Source organism: Pogona vitticeps, chromosome 2, assembly GCF_051106095.1.
Source record: "Pogona vitticeps strain Pit_001003342236 chromosome 2, PviZW2.1, whole genome shotgun sequence".
NCBI lineage: Eukaryota > Metazoa > Chordata > Lepidosauria > Squamata > Agamidae > Pogona > Pogona vitticeps.
Window position 1 is genome coordinate 210,573,848 of NC_135784.1, and position 18,293 is coordinate 210,592,140.

The window sequence follows — 18,293 nt, forward strand, 5'->3', positions numbered from 1 at the left end:
GCCAGTAAGAAGCCTTGCAAGGAGTGGAAGAGGAGAAGAAGGCGGGGACAGAACGAGAGGCGAGGCCAATGAGAAAGAGGAGTGGGCGGGGTTTTTATCCTCCGTAGGTGTGGAAACGGTGCGGGGCAGAACCTGGAGCGTTTTCAGCTGATAGGCGTGAAAAGGAACCTAGTAAAGTGCTTAATTCGCAGAGGAGGACGCGGGTCAGTCTGTCGCCTCGCCCAACGCGAAAATGTATTTATTTAAAATGTTGTTACCCCGCCTTTCTCCTTAAAAAGAACCCAGGGCGGCTTACATAGTTGAAACACAATATTTAAAGCTGAAAACAGTGAGCCTACCACGGTGACTTGCAACATTAAAAGACAGCATTTAAAGCGAAGAACTCTGTCGACCGCTGGGATCTATGAAAGTTTGTAAAATATTCATTAGCTTTTTAGCGTCCCACAGAGTTCCAAGGAAGGGAATAGAAAACCAACATCGGATATATAAAATGATGCAATCTAAATACAGAACTATGCTTTCTTAAGTTTTAATTTAAGGTAGTGACTTACTCGAAACAATATGCCTGTAATAAAACGATGTTCCCATTTTTGAGATTCATTGGGGGACAGTGCTATATTTTGGGCAGTGGCTTTTCCTTGATGTGAGAATTACCTACCGACGTGTGCTAAAGGTTGCCCTTCTTTTCATCTGTGAAGTACTGGAAAGTGTGGGTAAGGAGCAATAGGTGAATTAGCCGAAACAGAGGACTTGGGGCACGAAAACGCCCTTGCAATTGAATCACTTGCTTAGTTCCTCCCCCCCCCCAAGAATCTGTGTAATAGATTATTATGGGTCTTTGTGTCTTGAATGGCAAAGAGACTGTGTTCGGAAAGCAGGTGGATGAGCAGGAGATGATCCTTTTTAAAATAAGGATGCAATTTGTAGGACTATGTCAGCACTGGCATTTTTCACAACCACTCTCAATATTGTAAGCCTGTCACATGTTTGACTGAAATCCAGTAGTTATTTCCAAAGGCATGTTCAATAGCTGTTATTTGGTGAGTCAATTCCACTGTCAGTTCCCTTGATTCAGAGGGCCTACCCTGATTGTGACTTACTGCTGGACTTCAGATATTGGTTTGAATACATGCCTGCATTTACTACCTGTCTCTTCTTTAAACTGCATGATGTGTGTGTGGGGTGTAATATCATGCATCAAGATGCATGGGAACAACTTATTTCTTATAACCTCACTTAAACTGAGCTACTTATTGTCAGCTGGTAAATCTGGGATAATATTTCTAAGCACCAAATTAAAAACAGTGCATAGTGCAGATGTTTAGTATTACCTTGTAAACTTCTTCTGTGAAGCAGGAGATACCACTGCTCTTCTTCAAAAGAGTTAACTTTCGATTGATGCAAATAAATTGCTATTTTTGTATGATTAAGAATTATACAGAGGCTGTATTGTAGAGAGCATACGGGGGGACTATTGTCCATTTGATTTGGTGTTTATTTCCTATAAACCAAATAAACAGAAACTCTTTGTGGTATGTACAAAGTGTACCCTTGGAATTCATTCATAGAAAAAAAAAAACCTTGATTGGTTAACCCCTTTCTTGGATGAAAAAAGCTGCATTTTGAGTCTGCCAAAACAAATAATCAGGCAAATATAGAATAAAATTTGAGATTAAGGCATGTCTGTATAGAAAGGAGAATCTATATACAGGGTCCTTTGTTACCTCCGTCTCATGTGAAAACTAAAACTCTATTTTGCTTTGTTGGGAATATGACTTCACATGTGGCTGGTCCAATTTGTTAACTACAATTTACTTTAACCATAAGTTAATAATCTTTGCCTGAAGAAAGGTGCTGGAGAACGTAGAAGCCTAACTTTCTCATGATCTAATAAAGGTATTGTCTGACTTTGTTTCTGTGTAGCCAAATACAAACAGCACATGGACTGGTAGGTGTTTATTCAGAAGTTTCATTGAATTAAGTTTACTCAAGAGTAAAAGGAATAGCATTGCAAAGATGCAAACAAGTGTCATAATTTTTTTGAGATACATAAATATATTAGTATTCTCGGAAAAACAGTACAAAAAGTGCAGACATACGTGTTGCATCTGCTTTGCTAATACACATCTGTGCATAAAAAGATTGTGGCCTAAAAGAGTTGCAGAGGTATTGGAGAACAGCTTCTAGTCAGTGTAGAGAATGATGAGTGGTGTAAGGCAGGTCCATAATAATTTATGCTAGTTCCAGTATCACATTAATATTACATCTAAATGAAAGAAGCAAATCACATAGGCTTGACATAATGTTCTCCTGGTCTGTTCTCAGTAAAAAAAAAAACACACACACACACACACAAAAACCATAGCTCTGTTTATTACCATGTAAGTAAAAAGAAAGAATAACTGTTTCCTTGCCCTTCTAATTAGGGTCCTGAGTTTTGAGAACAATATAAAACAGTGCCTCTAATAAGAAACCCTATAAAAATAACATATCTGTTTTGGTAATATGGGACACTCATCTTTTGACTTCATGACGGCATCAATCTGGACCTGTCTGTGCAGGTCTTTAACTTCACCACAGTTCATGATATAACAATAGCAATTCTTTCTTTTTACTGTCTACACTAGTCACAGAAGCATTAAGGATACTGGTAGCTGAGACAGCATGACATGACAGACTGAATCCAATTTTTATTGTAGAAAGTAAGAAAGAGACTACTGATGTGCTTGGGAGTGTGGATGGAGACTGAGGATAAAGTCTGTTTAGGGGCATGATCTGTGTGATTGCCAATATATATTTCAGGATAAATCTTTCATGATATTTAATCCAGCTGCAGGAAAATTTAAAGAGATGTAAATGGTGTCCATCATGCATTAGTTCCATGTTACAGAACTGTGTCCAAATATTTCTAATTTACTTGCACTTAAGCCAGTGTAGGAAACAGCTTGCATACCTTTTACGAGTCTGATAAACTGATTTTCAGGTCACTATTTTGTGATTTCCTCTTAAGTTATATGGGGACATACAAAAGTTAGGATGTATTTATTTTTATTTTGCTCTCTCTAGGGTTTCTCGGTATATTTAGTCTCAATTTAAAAAAAAAACACATTTTTTTTCAAAATGTATTGCTTAGTCCCATTGAACAGCTATTATCAAGACTCAAAATTATCAGATTTATTGGCATTTGTGTTACAGGTGTATTGTAAAAGCCAGAACACGGAGAATGTCCATTTTTATCAGCACAGAGTTGTGTTCTTGTGTCCAAGACAATGCTTTGCATGTTTTCAGTCCTTTCAGTTAATGATAATATAGAACGGTGTTAAAGCATTTGCTAAAACAGTGATGCTCAAGTCAGAGCTCCTGAAACAGACAACCTCACCCACTATTTCATTTTTTCCTTGCTTTTTTTTTCTTTTCATGAGTACCATTCAGAAGTTCTTCTTGAAAATAAAGAATGTTGCTTTTCCTGGCTCCTGCAGCTAATACCAAGAGGACAGAACTATATCAAAGGAGGAAGGGCGAAGAAGCACCACCTTGATGTTCAAGAAGAATAACATGGAAGCTTATTTCTGGAACTGAGGCAGCTTGTTGCCACTGCTCGCCAGCAACACAGGAAGTTCTAGACTTTGGACTACAGTAGTATTTCTTTCAAATGACATATAATCCATGAATGTTGAGCTGCATTTTCCACAGTTTGGTGAAGGAAGAACACAATTAGATATTGTTATTCAAAGTCACAAGAAAATAATCTAATTTCATACTGTACATGCTATCAATTTCTTATTACTGGTAAATGTGTGTGTGTGTATGCGTGCGTTGTTACACTGAATGATTAAACAAGAAATTTGTAGTATATTTTGATTCTGATAATTAAGCATTTCAAGTGTGATATTTTCCAGCATTTATTTTTTCTTAGAAGAAAAAAAAAGCACACATTTTTTACTGGAAACATTTATGAAAATCCTGTATCTGTGATTCAGTCTCTAGCAGGAGAGCATGAAAATCATCAGCGGAAACTGTTGTGTTCCTTCCAAAGCAGTCTGTGCAATGTCAGCTCCCTATTGCCTGATCCTTCCACTCCAGAAGCATCAACTCAACACAGCATAACATTACGTTCTTATTTGTGCTTCTGACACAAATGATGGTTTTCTGCAGTTCCTGGATTAGACAAGATGACGAACGACTCCATCTTTATTCATTTGCTTTAGCATGTTTTCATTCATCACCTCAAGTCTAAAAAATTAGCATCTTGCGACAAATAATACAGATATTTGTAATACAGTGGTGCCTCGCTTAACGATGTTAATTGGTTCCAAAAAACCCATCGCTATGGGAAAACATCGTTAAGCGAAACACCATTTCCCATAGGAATGAATTGGAAACCAATTAATCCGTTCCAATGGGAACGGATTACCGTCCTTAAGCGAAAATCCCCATAGGAAACATCACTAAGTGAAACAATGTTTCCCCCAATGGAAAGCCATTCAAAAGCATTGCAGCCGGCTGCAATGCTTTTGAATGGCTTTCCGATCTCCGTTTTCACTCATTTTTAAGTGTCTTAAAATGATTGAAACCTGTTTTAAATGCTTGGAATCGGTAGTGCACCTTGTGAAACCTATGCAAACTTAATTTGGCTCTGTTCTGAGTCTTCGTTAATTTTTGGTGATTTTTTGTTTTTCTCCTTTAAATGCATTGAATGGAAAGTTCAATGGATTTAAAGGGGGAAAACAAAAAATCACCAAAAATTAACAAAGACTCAGAACAGACCCAAATTAAGTTTGCACATGTTTCACAAGGGGAACTACCGATTCCAAGCATTTAAAATGGGTTTCAAACATTTTAAGACACTTAAAAATGAGCGAAAACAGAGATCGTTAAGTGAAAATCCCCCATAGAGAACATCGTTAAACGATGCAGAAAATTCCTCCAAGAAACACATCATTAAGTGAATTCTTAGTTAAACGAAGCAATCGCTAAGCGAGGCACCACTGTATTTGCCACTGCATCTTCATATCTAGCTACAGAGGTTTCAAAAAGTTGAATTAAACAAAAATTATGCAAACTTTTAAGGACAGAAGCAGAAACAGAATTGTGTAATTTCCCAAGCATTATTGACCTTTACCTCCCAACAGTCCCCACTAGCAGTGCCAAAGGTGGAGGACAGCTATAGTCTGCTGTCTGGAGGACCACACACTCCACAGTTCTGGGCTCCAGAGATAAATCTAAGAAGCTATGATGATGGGGCGGGCTTGATACTCAGTTATTGCAGTTACCAGGTAGCAGTGGGTACTTTTTTGCATGAAAATAGTTATTCATGCTCACTTTAACTGAGATTTTACATATGTGGATTTATGTGTGGAGATATAATTCAAAGAGATGAACCACACTCATTTGAACTGTTTCTTGATATATGCAAAACCTTTCTAGAAAAATACATTACGTAGAAGCACCAATTGTGACCATGTTAGAATTATAACTTCCACCTGTGATTTCACATTTGCAGCCACTAACATGCAAAATACTGCCATTTTATTCAATTACACATGCATAGGAAGACTTGCTTGAGTACAACAGCATTCATGTTCATAATTTCCGCCTTCACATCTTTTACAGATAATATAGATGCATTTTGCTTTTATATGTTACTTAATATCGTATATCTGGAAGTTGAGTCATGGCAACTGGATGAGAAAGAAGTCGTTACAGGACTTGAAGTTGATCTCACCTGGATGACTGAGAATCTTCACAGATTTATATTGTATCATTGTTGTACAGTGCATTGGAATCTTCAAATTAAAACGTTTTTAAACTCTTACAAATTGAATATATAAGTACAACATAAATAATCTATGATTAGGATGAAATTTTGACTTGGCCCCTAAGTCCTGACCATATCATCCCTAATACTCTTTGAGGTAGAAAAGATTCAGATTGCTACAAGCACCTTCTACAGATAGGGGGAGAAACTTTTTTCTTTAAAAGGATTGACCTGCTTTCCTCCATCATCCATTTTGCAGAAAAAGTAGACACGCCGTGAGTCATGGAGGTTAGCATGGATACAGGTCAGTTCTTTCCATCATCCTCCTTGGGAGAATACGGCGGAAATATATGGCAGAGTGAAAGGATTTTAGCTGGAAAGGGACAATAAGAAGCCGCGGGGCCTTTCTTCCCCTCTGCCGCCGTCCTTCGATTTTCATACCTGTGTGGGGAGCTCTCGGCTTGGCGCCTCAGGCTCCAGGTAGCGGAGTGGCTGACGGCAGCGGAGGAGAGAAAGGAGGTGGATGGGAGGGGAACGTAGATGGGAGTGGGTGGGACGATGGCTCAGCTTTTTCTAAATATAAAAATAAAGCTGGAAGGGGGTGGGTCGCGAAAGGGGTGATATATAAGGGAAATGCCTCCACATGAGAGAAATAGTCGCAGGCAGGGAAGTCTCCTGCCTCTTCATGGTGGTTGGCAGGGCAAGAGAGAGTCATAGGAGGGAGGAGGAGGAGGAAAGCAGCCACTGGCCCCCTTTCCCGTCCCGGCACTTGACGCCTCTCGAGAGGGGAAGCCGCGAGGAGGAGAAGGGGGAAAAGGAGGGCGGCCAAGACCCCTGCCGCCCCTTCTCTCCCCACCCTCGTTGCACGGCACCCCTCGCCTTCCACCTCCGCCAGCGTGAGGAGAACGACTAGCTCAAGAGCCCTTCTTCCTCCTTCTCTCCTCCCCAGCTGACAACATGGCTGCGTCCGCCTCTGCTGCCCAGGATGAGCTGAGTAAGTCTTGCTTTTGTGGCCCCGGGGACGGAGGGAGGAGAGGGCAGCGGCGGGAATTAAAAGGATACCCGGGCACCCCTGTGGCGGGGGCGCCCCCTCGGCTGCCAGGTGCTCCCCCATGTTATTTCAGGAGTTGCCTTTTAAAACATTGTGTGTGGCTCTCCTCTTGGGGAGTGGTCGGGGCCTGGAGAGGCCCTGGGCGGCTTTCGGGGGGGGGGAAGGCTGCGAGCGGGGGGGGGGCTTTTGGAAAGGGGCTCCGTTTTGAAAAGGAGAGTTGTGGTTAGGGGTGGGGGGGTAGGGTGGAGCGGGGGGGAAAGAAGGGATGCTGCTTCGAATGGGTGACAGGAAAGGAGTGAGAAGGAGCCGGGCGTTTAGGCCTCTGTTGTGCAAAGTCATAAGAGGAAAACTGAAAGTAAAGCTTCGGGCGGACGATGGAGAGGGGGTGGCCCTCCCCGTCGTCTCCTGAAAACCTGGCCACCCCAAACACAGGTGTCTTTCACATCCTGCTTTTTCTTTCTCGGCTTTTCTCCTGACATTTTATGTATTACTGTATGTTGCCGACTGGCAGTCTTTGTGGATACGTGTCCGCCGTGTTTGTAAGAATCTTAAGACACGAGGCTTGCATTTGCAAAAAGCGGGCGTGCTGTTGTGGCGAGGTGGAGAGAGACAGGGTCCCCCCCGGTCCCCACCACCACCCCTTTTCGGTAGAATAATGTCTGGTTTTTGCTCTCCTTAGTCCATTATTGTGCAATAATATACAGGCCGAGCAACAATAAAGACTTTGCTCCCCCGGATTCGAATCCAGTTCCAGCAATCTTTCAGATCTACCCAGAATTGATGAGGGCAAGGGGCGAGAAGTGGGTGGGTGGGTAAGTTCTTTCTTTTCGCCCCCTCTCTTTTTTGGGACAGACCCCCACTGTCACGCGTGGGCACATTTAGGGAAAGAAGAGGATGCTTTAAGAAGTGCAGGACAAGCAGATCACTTTCCTGATCACCGCTGCTCCTCCACCGCTTATTCCCGGTTGCCCTTCCAAATGCAAGGCCCCCCACCTCCCATGTTAAAGGGAAAGAGGCCTTTGGTGGGGCGTGGCATGCCGGGGAAGTGATCCTTTGTGACAGGAAATGTCTGCAGTTTATGGCACTGAAGCAAGCTGGGAAATGTATTTTTTTTCTTGTTTCCTTGAAACCGGTTGTACCGCAGTCTTCACATTTTTTCTACTTCAGCCCAACAGAAAGGAAATATGGCAAGGTGCAGGTGCATGTGTATTTACTTGTGTAGAAGCCCTTCTGAATTCAGTGCATTTTAACATTCTTTAGTAAAATGCATAGGATCGTAATATAATTGTTCCGGTTTTTGCTGCTTGGGTGAAATAATCTTTTATTTAAAAATTATCAGTCTCCATTTCATTCTTTTTGTACTTGATAACCCATGTCCCAAGCCCCATGCCTTGCTCTTGCTTGAAAGGGAAATGATTGCTCCCAAGAGTGCTGTCTTCTGTCAGATAAATCCAGAAACATTGGCTGAAATCCAGTAGTAAGCTTTAACTAGAGTTAGGCCCCTAGAAACAATGGATCTTATGGAGGAGTTGACTCACCAGATCCCTCCGATTCAGTGGGCCTACTCTAGTTGCAACCTATTGTGCTAAGCAACCGGATTTCAGGCCAGTATGTCTGAGTGTACCCATTGGTTTGATAGATGATGCGTTGTCTGATCCTAAGCAAAGTAACTCACCCATAAGAGCCATTAGGTTCTCTGAAACTTACTTTTTGGTAACTTTGTAGCTCCAGTGAATACATGGCTCAGATTTCCGAAACAATAGATGGCTTAATGTTCTAATATTTATTCTGAATACTGAAAGAAAGGGCTTCTATGATGAAATGCCAGAAAACTTCTGCTACATGCAGTGAAATTACTGATGATAGGTGACACTTCTTCCCATGCGTCATGTGCTCTTTCTTATTCTGTAGTTATATTTTAACAAAAACATACATCTTGTAAAACAGTAGTAAATACAAGCAAGATATCTCTGTGCTACTCTACCAGCATTCTTTCATTGACCTCCCACCACCACACACAAAAAAGAAAGAAGCAATTCTTCTTGCCATTTCTGTTTTCATTTTTTTAGTTGTTTTGTTTTGCTCCCCCCCCCCCCATTGTTGGAGGTCCATAAGGAGGATTCTGGTAAGGGGAAAATTGGCCTCTAGATCAGCTAGAGTTTCTCATCTCTGTTTTACAGTTCCCCTTCCTCCCCTTTGCCAAGCAGCACTGCATTCCAGGAAAAAAGTCAACTGTTAAAATTGTTTGGGAAATGGCCTTTGCACCTTCTTATATCTGGACTGGTGAGGACTGTTGCAGCACTGTGCTTTCTTGCACTTCTTGGTTAGCATGAGATGCCTTAGATCATATGCATGTGGGATAAACACTGCTCCATCCCATGGCATTCTACCCTTTTCTGGAAACATTACAGTGCCTGTCATGTAGCCAAGCTTCCTCACAGTATTTGTAATGATACAGAAAAGAGGCATGCTACAGCAGTGCCAACACTTTGAAGGCAGCATCAGAACACACCCTGGCTACTAGGTAAATTAATTTCTTCTTGGTTCCCATTAGTCACCTCTCTTATTCAGGTCTTGGTTTTCTCTTACTCTACTGTGGCACTATGTGTAAACCATCTTTCTGTTCTTAAAAACCAGCAACCCTAAATTGCTATACCTCCGTTAAATTAAGACCCACACCTTTTATTGCATTGTGGAACACTCCCTTCTTTCACCAAGTGTTTACCAGATCTTGGAAGTAACAAGTTGGAAGTAATGCAGTACTTGTAGCATGTATTTAAAAAAAATATAGAGAGAGAAAGTAATGAAGTTGCAATTTAAGGCACTGTAATATGTTTGGGGGGTAGATGTTTTTTTTTCTCTTTTCAGTGTAACTGGCAATGCTAATTTTTAGGTTTTTATGACATTTTGGACATTTTTAGTTGCCTTTTGGGCATAAACATTCATGTTTTGTGGTATTTTTCTCATCAAAGTTTTTTTTCTTTTACATTAATGGAAAATCATCTAATACTCATAAGAAGTTACTTTAAAAATGGTATGTTAATGTCTTTAATTTTCAAATAGAACATAGGAATTTTGACCCCCCCTTTGGTAAAAAAAAAAGTAATGTACTAAAGAATAGACACCTTTAGTTGCACTCTAAAGACTGTTGGGAAATGAAGAAGCCAGCTTTACTCTCCACCCTAGCCTTTTGGGCTTTTAAAAGGTGTTTAGTTATGAATGGGTTCTTTAAAATTTACTTCTAATGTTGCTTTGGAATATAACTGATGGTTTTATGTGATTTTAATATTTTTACTGTTTTACTTATTTACGATGTGTTACCCTGACTCAGAGAAAAGTGGAAGGTATGATAAAAATTATTATTAAGTATCAAATCTTGTTTCACCTGCTCGTAGATCTGGCTTGGATCTGGCTGTGTGTTCCTATTCTGTTGCTTCTGAAAAGTCCTGTCTACTATTTCCTCTTTTCTTTAGAATACTGTGTGTTGGGGAGGACAGGAAATGATAGAAATAATTATGTAGATATGGGTAGATAATAGGCCAGCTATTCTGAAGGGGTTTGGGAAAGAAAGTTTAAAGGAGTGACATACACTTCTCCTTAGTGCATTTTGAAGAAAACTACATTTAACAAGTTAGTTCTCTTATGATGATGGTTTTGAAATCTGTACTGGTCATGCAAATAGATGCCCTCACTATAAGAGTGGGTGAAAGTAGTTTCCTAAATCACCTTGCAGAATACAGCTGTTGTAAACCCTGTAGTTTAACTGTGTTCTGTAAAAGACCTATAGTTTGTGGCAGCATTCCTAGGATGCTGTTACGCTGACTAGACTTGTCATGAAATGCATCTGGTTTGGCATGTCCCAGGGCACATGGCTGCTGCTGTTTTGTATTCAGGCCTGAATCCATTTGATAGTTCCAAGTGGAGTTGGACCCATTGAACAGTTTGGATTTATCTAAGTCTTGATTCTGTATTCAGCAGTTGATTCAGTACGTATATTTTAGTTTGTACTAGTACAGTAGTGAGGTTTAGGTTTATGTATATGAATGTGGGGTCACGAAGAGTTGGACACAACTTAACGACTAAACAAAAACAAAATATGAATGTGGTACATTAACAGTACTTGAATATTCTTTTATGAAAATCTCTCTGAGATAAATTGTGGACACTGGGATATAATGCTTATGATCTTGGAAGATACTGTTCTGGTTCTGCAAAGAAGTTAAAACTAGAACTGCTTCGGGGAAAAAAGGTTCAGAATTATGTTAATTCTCTGAAGGAATGTTTTGTTTTTAAAGGTTTTACAGAGCACTTTTTAAAAAGTGGCAAAAGTAGACCAGTCATCTGGTTTTGTTGCAAAACTGTAATCCTAGCCTTGTCTGTGACAGCCTAAGAGTCATAGGAGCTGGGACCATTTATGAGAAGCATTTACTCCATTGCAAAAACAGATTTTCTTACTTTCCTTCATGCTTTTTGTATGAATAGTATCTGCTCTAGTGGTTTAGATTAAAGACTTCTTTTTCCCCAGGTTAATTGTTGCTTTTGTTCCCATATCCCGCGAAACACTTTTGCTTGACATGGTAGCAATATGTTGTGTAGCTAAAACTCCACGATAGCCTTTCTGTGTATCAAAAAGTTTTGAGGTTATGCTTGGACACAGTCAAGTGAATTAGAAAGTTTTAAGGATTGACACCCAAGTTTTGAAAGGTTATTTTGGACTATATTTTCCAGACTCTGCACAATAACTTTTCCAATAACTGATTAACACATAGTACTCTTTCAACTGAGCATTGTTTAATTATTGTTAAGCTGTAAGGATCTGTTACTGAAACAATGACACAGAGTCTGAGGATACCTTAAAAATATTTGGTTTTATTTAGCAGAAGATCTTGCAGCTTGGAGCCTGCTTGTTCTGATGTACATGATAAAATGAGCAGCAGTTCTTAAAAGTTGATGCTAAATAAAACATATTGGTCTTTAAGATGCCACAAGACTCTTTTCTTTTCAGCACACCTATTTTTTTTTTTGGGTAACATCTGGGTTAGGTTTCCACCCTGTATCTCCCTTTTTCTGTTTTATGACAACCATTGAGTAACAACTGGGTATACTGTGTGAAGAAGGTTGTTGATCTAAGAGCTGTCATTGATTTCATTCAGGGTATGAGGCTAGACTGTTAAGAATGCTTGTGAATGTTGTATGGGAAGGTACATCTGTGTAAAATACTGTGTAGGAGATTGGGAGTGGCTTAACCTTTATGAAGCAATTAGATCATAATATTTTGACTTCCACATTCATGCCCTGTGCACCTGTTAGAGAAGCCATTTTAGAAAACAACTTCCAGAATCCCCCAGTTAACATGACCTCTGACTAAGGAATTCTACAAGTTATAATCTGAAAGCAACTTTCCAAGCTCTGGTATTTTGTTTTATAGATACTGTACATGCTATTAGGTCCTATTAGGTCCTATTAATTTGTTGCCATCCTTCTGTTTGCAGAGATAAACTGTTTATTCATTTTGAGACTAATACAGTAGATATTCTATTTGCTTTTGAACAAACATTACAAGAGCAAATGCATCTTTTTTCACTGTAGAAATCATAGGGATAAACTGTTACCAGTTGCTAAGTGCGTATTATTTAGCTCTGCATTTCTGCAAACGTGTGGTCTGGGGCCCGCATTGGAATTGGTGGATAGTCTCAATTTTCAGTTGCCACTGATCCCAGCTCTTCCCTGCCACTCAGAAAGCTTGAGAGATCTCATGACTTCTCTCAGCATGAAGGTAGTCAGAAACAGTGAGAGTCACTTTTCATGCTTACATTCTTCTTAAAGCATTGCAGTGTTTTATTTTTTTTTAAATTCAGCACAAGGGCTATAGCGATGCAAGAGAAGTTCTTGATTTTGTGTGGGATATTGGACAGCAGTGGGTAGCCACCAGATGCCATGATTAAATTTATGTTCAGTATTAGCACTGACTTGTATAGAAGACTGGCTGAAAGAGCAGATATATCTCCTGAACAGAGAAATCTACAAATTCCTGTAAGTCCAAAAATTGCTTTCTATTGGCATTTCTAAGGGGCTGTGAGTTTACTTCTTGAGGAAAGACTGTACTGTATATAAGTGGAAATTTTGTAAAGTGTAAATGATTAAGAGAGGTGAAATTGGACTTAGTTGAAATGTTCAGTTCCCAGAGCAATATGATTTTTTATAAAAACGAATAGAGCAGTGACCTTATTCATTTTAATTGTTGAATTGCCTGCCTGCCATTTTTATAATGCCAAAATATAATACTTAAACCTCAATATGTGCCTTGAAGGGTAACATAAAATGCAGTTGACTAGCAGAGCTACCATTCCAGTTTGCTAACATTCTTGTTTTCTTTCTTTTTTAAAATGTCCCGTTGCATGAAACATAATAAAGCATGTGAAAAAATAAATATGCAATGGATTTGTGGCCTGGATGACTTAAAATCAGCACCCCTCTAATGGTTTCTTTGACCTATAGTGTAGATTTGAATTAAATTTAAAAATCATAAAAGTAATGATTTAAATCAGTGTTATTTTTCAAAAATAATTGTTTTTATCCACCCTATTGACTGATAACAATGGTTAAAATTATTAAAGCTCATAGCTGTTGGAATGTATCTGCTGGTATCCTATTTATGGCAATGTAACATAAAACTACAGTGGTGCCTCGCATTACGACATTAATTTGTTCCAGCGAAATCACTGTAGAACGAAAATGTCATAATGAGAAAAGAAAAAACCCATCAAAATGCATTAAAACCCGTTTAATGTTTTCCAGAGGGCTTGAAACTCACTGTCCAGCGAAGATCCTCCATAGGGCAGCCATTTTCGGTGCCTGTAATGCGAGGAATCCGTCCCAGAAAACAGCAGGGGGCCATTTTGTTTACCCGGTGGCCATTTTGAAACTGCCGATCAGCTGTTGGAAAATCATCATTTTGTGAAGAATCGGTTCCCGAAGCAGGGAACCAATCATTGCAAAGCGAAATTCCCTCATAGGAAACATTGTTTTGCGATCGCAAAAGCGATCAAAAAAACTTCATCGTAATGCGATTTCGGCGTTAAACGGGGCAATCGTAAAGCGAGGCACCACTGTGCTTTGGCGGAAATGTGCTGGGTGTTAATGAGGAATTGTAGCAACAAGAAATTGCACAGTGTTTCAGGGATAGCACTTCTGCCTCGGTGCTAGCACAACTACTACAGGCACAACCTTGAGTTACTTGGGCATTGGTGCACAATAGGATTTTGGCCATCATGGTTTAGACAGATGAGAGAGAAAAAAACATTGATTTTTGGATTTGTATATTGTGTATGAGGGCAGAAATGGGAAAAGTTATTTTGGGGTGTTATAACTACACTTCAGCCAGCACTGCCAGTAGCTGTGCTAGCTATGGAATTCTGGGAGTTGTTTAGAAAAATCACTTTCTTCATCTTTGTAGATGCCGTTAAAAGCTCATGCAGATATGATGCCCTTCAAACCATAAGTTAGCAAACTAAGTGCGATTCATGAGTGCATGCCAGTCTTTTGCATTACCCAGAGCAATTCTGTTCTTTCCTCACTGGCGTTAAGCATTGCTTCTATCAGTTGAACTTCAGTTATCGTAAGGTGATAATGGGAGTTCTTTTGTAGATGATGAGGGAGTATGTGTTGACTGATTGCTAGTTTGCGAACTGGTTTTGTGGAGGAAACTAGTTTTATGTTTGTGGTGAGCCACTGGTGAGAGAGTTTTTTTCAGACAGCTGGTGCACACATAGTAGAAAAAGTAAACAAACCTGTGAAACTTTACCATTAGACATTCTTGGGAGTGAGGCTAGCTACAAATTATATAAATAAAAGGACCATTAATGATTTTGCTACACAAATGTTGTATATATTGCAGTGCCAAATTTTCATAGAATCATAGAATAATGAAGTTGGAAGGAGCCTATAAGGCTATCAAGTTGAACCCCCGGCTCAAAGTCTGTTCTTTTGTGTGTATCATTGCTCTCCAGTGTCTGACAAGACAGTCAGTGGCACGGGATGCTGTTCTAGTATCATTTTGAGGAGTGTCAGTCAATGATCTTTTATAAAATAGTACTAAAATGTGTCAATTACATTTTAGTGATAAATAAAGTAATGCATATTGAAAAAGGTTTCTTAGTTTAAGAATACATTAAAATTCAATATAGCTTTAGATATAGCAAGTTTGCACATATTTTGAGATGCGTGGGTACCTGCCGTTAGTGGAACAGAAAGATGACATTGTTTTGAGAATGTTATGCTGGAGTTAGTAAAACAGATTTGAGTTGAAAGTGTAATGAGAATTATGCCATTACATAATCAATATTTAAATATGAGCTTGAGGTGTGATTCTTTCATTGCTTGGTATAGATGTTTAGATTTTAATTAGGCTTTTTCTGTTTTCTTTATTATAGATCAGCTTGAACGTGTCTTTTTACGTCTTGGCCATGCAGAAACAGATGAACAGTTGCAGAATATTATATCCAAGTTCCTACCCCCCGTTCTTCTGAAACTTTCCAGTACACAGGAAGGAGTACGCAAGAAGGTATGTAAAGCTGTGTTGGTGCAGAAGTGTAGACAAACACAGAATGTTTAAAATAATCTTACACTGCAGTTCGGTATGTCAAGTCAATTCTGATTTATGGTGACACTTAGGGTTTCTCAGAGATTACTCAGCAATGTTTTACCTTTCCTTTCTTCTGGAGGGCACCCTAGACTGTGCAGCTTGCCCAAGGCCGTACAGGCTGGCTCTTCCCCTAGGAAGCACAGTGAGGAATTGAACTCCCAACCTCTAGTTCTGTAGCCAGATACCTAAACTACTGAGCTATCCAGCTAGCTTGTGCAGCTAGCTTGTGCAGTTTAGTGCATTTCTGTAGAATTTGATCATATATAATAAATTGATGTTTTTAATAATTTCCCTTAAAAACCTAGGAATTATTAGTGCATTACACCGTACATTTCTTACTTCAGGAAGTATAACTGAGAAATCTAATTCAGTATAATCAGAGAGGATTATATTCTCTCTCCCAGGTGATGGAACTGCTAGTCCACCTAAATAAGCGTATCAAAAGTCGTCCCAAAATCCAGCTTCCAGTGGAGACTCTTCTTGTCCAATACCAGGATCCTTCTGCAGTGTCATTTGTTACAGTAAGTGCCTTCTTTCTAAAAACATTTTCTTATGAAATATTAATCACTATTTACTTCTCTCCTGACGACCCGCTACAGTAAAGAATTGTATCCAGTTTTCTCATAATTTTGCTTTTTCTAAAACTCAGTGCTATAATCCAGCTTTACACTATCAAGAATGCAATGCAGGATTGCCTACTTGCACGTGTTGCCCTTATGCAAGCAGAGATCCATGCTTCAGACAGCTTGAGCGAAGAAGTTATGGATAACCCCTTGTGCAGACTCTGTAAATGTCAGACCATTCATGCTGTGAGTCGTTTCCCCGAGGCCAAATAATTTCAGTATTGAAATAGATTTGCAGGGCATTGAAGAGAATTATCTACAGTGGACCCTTGACTTACAGACGGCTCGACTTACAGACGGCTCGACTTACAGACTTCTCTGGCTGCAAAATTTAGATTCGACTTGCAGCCAGAGAATCGACTTACAGACCAGAAAAAAACCAAAATGGAATCAAAATAGAATAAAAACCACTGGCTATGGGATTAATCGGTTTTCAGTGCATTGTAGGTCAATGGAGATTCGACTTACATACTTTTTGACTTGCAGCCACCATTCCAATTCGGATTAATTTCTTAAGTAGAGGGTCCACAGTAGTTATTCAATCTACTTTTCCTTCTAGAATTGGACTAATTGGTTTATGAAAAGAGATATATTAGTTCACAGCTGTCTCTCCTTTTACTACCTGGGCATCATTTTTGGTCATAATGCCTACAAATTATTTCTGTTTAGATAACAAAATTCTGTATACAGTGGTGCCTCGCTTAACGGGTGCTCCATTTAGCGATGAAATCGCTTAGCGATGACTTTTTTGGAGCGGTTTTGTGCTTCGTTTAACGATGGTCCCTATGGGTGGTTTTCGCTTAGTGATGGTTGGGACCATGTTTCGCATAGCGATTAAATTTTGGGTCCCCTGTTTCGCTTAACGATGGTTTAAATAGCCTCATATTTACTGTTTTTTAAATGTTTTTCTGTTATTTATAAAATTAAAGTTTGCTGTTTAAAATGTTTGAGATCATAAAGTGCACTTAATAAACCCTTTGTTAACCAAATTTGACTTTGTTCTGACTCTTTTTTAATTTGTTGTTGTATTTTTCCCCCATTGAGATGCATTGAATAGGTTTCAATGCATTTCAATTGGGGAACCGTGTTTCGCTTAGCGATATTTCCTATGGCGATTTTCGCTTAAGGATGGCAATTCATTCCTATTGGAACGGATTATCCAGTTTTCAATGCATTTCAATGGGAAACCGTGTTTCACTTAGCGATGAAATCGCTTAGCAGCGATTTTTTCAGAACGAATTAACATCGTTAAGCGAGGCACCACTGTACTGGAATTTCTAATTGTACAATCTCTGCCCTTGAAGATTGGTAATAAAAAAGGATTATACCAGTTTATAAGGTGATATAGGATACTATATGGATTATTATCACTTTTCAACTTCTGTGTAATCAATAGTATGGCAAAGCTGTGTTGACAGATTTTTGTCCAATATGTGCTTGTCTTATAATTATATATTATTATATGCTTCAGCAGTTGAAGTAAAGACCTTGAATTATATCTAGAAGACAATGCTGTCACTGGAGTGGATATTATATTCTCTTGGGACTCCACATAAATTAGGAAATAGGTTTCTACACTGATATTCATAGAGTGCATGTCAGTGGCATTTACCAAGAATAAACTTCTTGCATTGTTTCTTTTATATTTATGGAGTTGCCTTAGGGTGTTCTTCGGGAATAATGCTGTGTTGATTTATCTTGTACTTCTGCAGAATTTTACAATTATATATGTTAAGATGGGCTACCCTCGTTTGCCTGTGGAAAAGCAGTGTGAGCTGGCCCCCACTCTCCTAACTGCAATGGAAGGAAAACCTCAGCCTCAGCAAGACAGGTAGGATGTCTTGAGTATACAGATTCTTTTTTCCTCACCGAAAATGAAGAAGGCTAGGCTAGAATTGTCTTTTGAGATGGCTTGCTTTTCTCTGGTAGGGTCTTGCTTATTTTCTTTTAAACAACATCCGAATTCCTCTGTTTCAGACACTAATGTCTGTGTATGAAACATTAAAACTGATTTAATTTTTTCCTTCTTATTCCGTAAGACCGTTGAGCTGGTGGCTGCCTTTGCATGTATTTGATAAATTGGAATTATTGGGAAAATCCAGACTTATTATTTAAATGGTGTGTGTTCAGCATTTTTGTGCCAGCGACTAATTTGTCCAAGAGCAAAACATTTTATATGAACCAGGATTCCTCTTTTGTTGCGTTCTTTACAAGCTA

At 39.3% G+C, this 18,293-nt stretch overlaps 1 protein-coding gene and 2 long non-coding RNA genes across 7 annotated transcripts in view; 2 read left to right on the forward strand and 1 right to left on the reverse strand.

Moving 5' to 3' along the window:
- Window positions 1-87: 87 nt before the first annotated feature.
- Window positions 88-3,855, forward strand: LOC140704813 (uncharacterized). 2 transcript variants are annotated; one of them, XR_013541412.1, is made up of 2 exons: window positions 88-328; window positions 3,433-3,855. It is a non-coding gene; the product is annotated as an uncharacterized LOC140704813 (long non-coding RNA). The 2 variants fall into 2 exon arrangements; XR_012084259.2 differs by having other exon boundaries at window positions 89-203.
- LOC140704816 (uncharacterized) lies at window positions 2,727-6,268 on the reverse strand. The gene is made up of 2 exons (XR_012084262.2): window positions 6,200-6,268; window positions 2,727-4,158 (listed from the first exon to the last, which is right to left on the reverse strand). It is a non-coding gene; the product is annotated as an uncharacterized LOC140704816 (long non-coding RNA).
- The window catches only part of ECPAS (Ecm29 proteasome adaptor and scaffold), a 97,602-nt gene continuing 85,259 nt past the window's right edge, over window positions 5,951-18,293 (forward strand). For 2 of the 4 annotated variants that reach the window (XR_013541411.1, XM_020791091.3), the window contains exons 1-5: window positions 5,951-6,062; window positions 6,708-6,752; window positions 15,242-15,372; window positions 15,858-15,974; window positions 17,789-17,907. Coding sequence is in view for 3 of the 4 variants with exons in the window: in XM_020791091.3 (XP_020646750.3) it covers window positions 6,041-6,062; window positions 6,708-6,752; window positions 15,242-15,372; window positions 15,858-15,974; window positions 17,789-17,907 (434 nt within the window). In the remaining variant the exon portion in view is untranslated. Of the gene's footprint in view, window positions 6,239-6,707; window positions 6,753-15,241; window positions 15,373-15,857; window positions 15,975-17,788; window positions 17,908-18,293 lie in introns of all 4 variants that reach the window. The other 2 variants (XM_020791093.3, XM_078384876.1) reach the window with 2 other exon arrangements.